General features: G+C 32.9%; 1 protein-coding gene across 1 annotated transcript; it reads left to right on the top strand.

The window, feature by feature from the left end:
* The first annotated feature begins 2,532 nt into the window (after positions 1-2,532).
* Positions 2,533-4,450, top strand: LOC116351530 (pickpocket protein 28-like). Its single transcript, XM_031783653.1, has 6 exons — positions 2,533-2,549; positions 2,651-2,893; positions 2,958-3,691; positions 3,784-3,961; positions 4,038-4,318; positions 4,383-4,450. Exons 1-6 carry the CDS (start codon positions 2,533-2,535, stop codon positions 4,448-4,450), a joined length of 1,521 nt encoding a protein of 506 aa, XP_031639513.1.

Genomic DNA, 4,450 nt, shown 5'->3' with positions numbered 1-4,450 from the left:
GAATTCTGACGTTTCAACAGCCATCAATGCATCGATATTGGAAACAGACAATCGGAACGACGCTTGACCACTGTGTGCACAACATTTATCCAAAATGTCAAACTCCAAAATGCTCCTGTTTTCATAATTTGGATTGGCGACTTCAATTTTAATCTCCATCCGGATGGTTCCATCATGCACAAGTCTATTTTCAATGTTGGATAATAGCTTCCAATTGGTGATGTAAGTAACATAACCAACTTTACGTGTGTGATGGTATATATATGTTGGCGAATAATATTCAAATGGTTTCACATTTTTTTTGAATGACAATAATTTTACTGTCATACACGCAGTGTGTGACCAATTTCGTGACTCATCTTCATTTTTGCACCACAAATAAACACTAATATATTCTTCCTCTTGTAAACAACGGATCTTTTTGAATTGAACACACCATGGCACACCTTGGATCATAACATCAGGTGTGAATTGCTCGTCAAACTCACTGATTTTTGAAATTTTATGGATGAATTTGATCGTGGTTGAAGACATGGTTATGCTGTCGTAGAAGAATGAAGTTACATAAAATGACTGGATCAATTTGATTAAAAGTGAAAAATACACACTATAATAAATTAATTAACTTCAAAAAACTGAATAGAATGCCTCAAAGCTTATAAGTACAACCTTTTCAACGTTACTACGTCTGTGCAGGATACTAGACTGTGCTATTGCAAACGTCACCACGAGTGTGAGCGCCAAAGCATTTTGACAGATCGAAAATTCTAGAATATTCAGTTCGAAAAGCACAACCGTGGTCTAGTGTGAACGCAACTTCAAATTATATTACATGTCAATTCAACTTATGAGTCTGTGTATTTTATTCAGATTATTTGCACATATCTCAAAGAAACGAAAATTGTAGCACTATGTCACCTTCTATATCACCAACAATTTTCATTCCGAATATTTTTAACGTAAACAATTACTCGTCCTCGCATGAGCAGAGTTGATTCCATTTTATTTCAAACCCTTTCAAACAAAAAACAAAATAATTTTCAATATAACTCTAATCTTTACATGAATTAATGATGAAGGAAACCCTTTAACACATAAGTTGTAAGAAGGAAGGTGAATTGAGTGTTTATTTTCATAAGAAATTGTAATGAAGAGAAAAATATTGATATTTATTTGGTGATCTCATCGGAATATACTAAAAATGCATAATATTTACCCATTTTGGAAGGATATTTTGGCGTGAAAAACTATTTTGCTCTAACGACTTGAACAGCAGAATAATTATAAAGACATTTAGTGGAGTTAAAAACCTTTTTTGACACTCTATATCAAGTTTAATGACAATCAATCGATATGTGAAATGAGTCAACTCAAAAGCTGCATCTAGAAATTACATTGAAGGCAAATCGATTGAAATGCAATTGAGGCCAGTTGTCACAAAAAACGGAGCTTTTATTTATTTATCAAAATACATTTGCGTGCGAATTGACTTACAAGATTGTGATTTTTTGAAGTGAAATAGAGTTTTTTTGTCGTAATGTGAATATTTTTTATATGTCGCGAACATAACATGTACCGAATTTCCCAAAATCGAAGGGAAGAGAGTGTCTGGAATTGTTTGAAGATTCTTCCGTTTTTGAAAAATTGTAACCAAAATTCGAATTTGTATGCATTAGGGACCACCCTATTTATGGTGAAGGGAGACTTACATGAATTCTGGATGAGCGCATACAATACTAAACGATGGGCGTATATAGACGTCCAAATTAATGATGATTCGGGAATATCAATTCATAAGGGATAAACCATTAGCTAAGGACGTGAACTACAATCATTTTTGATAGGTATAATATTCAAGATACATTAAACAACATTATTGATATCGAAACATTTATTTATTATTGTTTTGATTGATTATGGTTTTCTGATGAGTTTTATAAGAGAAATTGATATTTATTACGGCCTTCCCTGTAAAAGCAAATAGTTATCCCTTTTGATTACAATTTCGGCCGTAAAAAGCCAACTACAGTTCGATATTTATTAGTTGAATTACCATAGATTTAAACTGTTTAAACGCATACCTTCCACGTCAGTTCACTTCAGTTTGTCTAAGTGTTGCAACTCATATTTAGAAGAAGTGCTGTATGGTATGATAATATTATATTAAAATGGAACATCTTAATTGGTTCAGAGCAAAAATACAAAATATGAATCTTGTAAGTGACTCAATTCATAAATTTTAATCTTAATATCAATAAAACGCACAAATTTATGTTTATTTTCCACTAAAAAAAGTGTTGTTTATCAACTTTTTGTATTTATGACGATATGTATAAGGAACCAACTAAATAGAGTTAGAATGAAAATCCAAAATTTAAATCTCGAAAGTTAGAAAATTTGTGCCTATGAAAATCAATATTTGTAAATGCGATATTTTTTGTGATCCATCAGTTTGTTCGCGTGTTTAAAATATTTTTCAAGGATTTTTGCGGAAATTCAAACATCCACGGCTTAAAATACTTTACCCAACGGATGCACTGGAGTGATAGGTGAGATTCCCTCTTCGATTCGATTCGATTCAATTCAGTTATTTATTATTCAGTCCATTATTATTAGATATTAATCAGAAATGTCGTTAAATCCAACACAGGTTTTGGTGGACAATTGGTTTCGGTCTATCACTTGGGCTATGCGGTTCAATGATTCAAAACTTCTGGACGCAGTGGAATGAGGATCCATTTAAGTTGAATATCGATGGAACAGCAGACATTTCGTCAATTCCATTTCCAACCATAACAATTTGCCCCATAATGAAAGCATTGAAATCCAAATTAGACATATCATCAAAATTCAATCAAAATCTCGAGCCAATAGCGAATTTATCGGACACGGAGTAAGATGTCATCAATACTTTATTAAATATATGTAAAAAAATGAACGACAATCAATTTATATAGGTTATCACAACTAGATGTACTGATACAATTGTACTCTGTCCCAACGCTAGAGCTGAATGAAAAAATGGATAAATTCACTGATGATTCGATTTACAATTTAATTGAAGAAATGGCTCCCAATCTCACGTACACTATGCATGAATGCCGATGGCAGCAAAAGAAAATTAATTGTGTTGAATATTTCATACCAATGGTGACTGGTGCAGGTCTTTGTTTTGCATTCAATGCATTAAATTCGCGTGATATTTATACAGATGAGTCAGCTTCTGCATTGATAAATACAAAGGCTCGATCAAATTTATCAAATTGGAGCATAGAAACTGGTTATAATGGCGAATATAATGGTAGCGAATATCCAAATCGTGTGCCTAAATCAGGTCGTGAACATGGTCTTGATATAGTTCTTTCAATGAATACACGCGACCATGATGCGTTTTGCGAAGGTGGAAATCATGGATTTCAGATTGGTCTAAATGCACCAAGTGACATGGAACTTATCGAAAGCAGTCTTAATTACATAAAACCATTCACTGACACCAAAATAATAATTAAACCAACGCTGTTTGCCACTTTGGATGGATTGGGCAATTATGAACCGAAACAACGCAACTGCTATTTCAAATCTGAGCGAAAATTACGCTTTTTCAAAACTTATACACAGTCTAATTGCAATATGGAATGCAGAGCAAATTTTACCAAGCAAAAATGTGACTGTGTGAAATTTAGTTTACCAAGTATGCCTTTCAAATAACAACATAATTTGAATGATCAATTGAGAATTGCATACAATTTAATTGATTGCATATCTATTCTTTTCATTTCACAGGGGATAACGATACAGAAATCTGTGGTGGAGCAAGTATTGATTGTTATAGAACTGCATGGACTGAATCACCTAATTGTAATTGCTTGCCAAGTTGTAAATATACATATTACGATTTGGAAATGTCGAGTGTAAAGATAAGTGATAGTGAAGTAAAAGCAATGAAATCTAAAATGATGGGGTAAACGTTAAAATATGGTACAATATGTTCAAGAAATAGTTTATCTAATATCTATTCTATTTCTCATCATTCAAAGTCAAGAGATAACTCGATTGTCTATCTACTTTGATGACCAAGAAACGATGAAAATTGAAAAACGTATAAATAGATACAGTCTGGAGGATATTTTGGCGTTTTGTGGCGGTGTGCTTGGATTATTTCTGGGCGTTTCACTATTGAGCATCATCGAAATTGTCTATTATTTTACACTTCGTTTGTTCTGGATCATTTACCGCCCGAGAATAGGAAAAGTCAAAGCACCATTGGAAAAGACGACAATTGGCGAAATTCAACGTTCCAAATATTGGACGGTATTTCGTAATTTTTTATTCAATACCTTTTGTCCATAAGTCATAACTTAACTTGGTTTTTTATCAAACAGGTAAACGGAATGCGTCATTTTCTTCGAGCATTTCGGATATTTTACAGAGACTTTTGCTTGAAGTCTAA

The sequence above is a fragment of the Contarinia nasturtii genome, unplaced genomic scaffold (genome assembly GCF_009176525.2).
Source record: "Contarinia nasturtii isolate CC-2019 unplaced genomic scaffold, AAFC_CNas_1.1 Cnas_scaffold_5601, whole genome shotgun sequence".
Taxonomy (NCBI): Eukaryota; Metazoa; Arthropoda; class Insecta; order Diptera; family Cecidomyiidae; genus Contarinia; species Contarinia nasturtii.
This window is presented reverse-complemented; position numbering and strand designations above follow the sequence as displayed.

Excerpts from the sequence above, each read along its gene's own strand:
- LOC116351530 (XM_031783653.1), top strand. Across the intron at positions 3,692-3,783 it reads TGTGAAATTTAGTTTACCAA|GGGATAACGATACAGAAATC; the intron begins GTATGCCTTTCA and ends TTCATTTCACAG. Across the intron at positions 3,962-4,037 it reads ATGAAATCTAAAATGATGGG|TCAAGAGATAACTCGATTGT; the intron begins GTAAACGTTAAA and ends CATCATTCAAAG.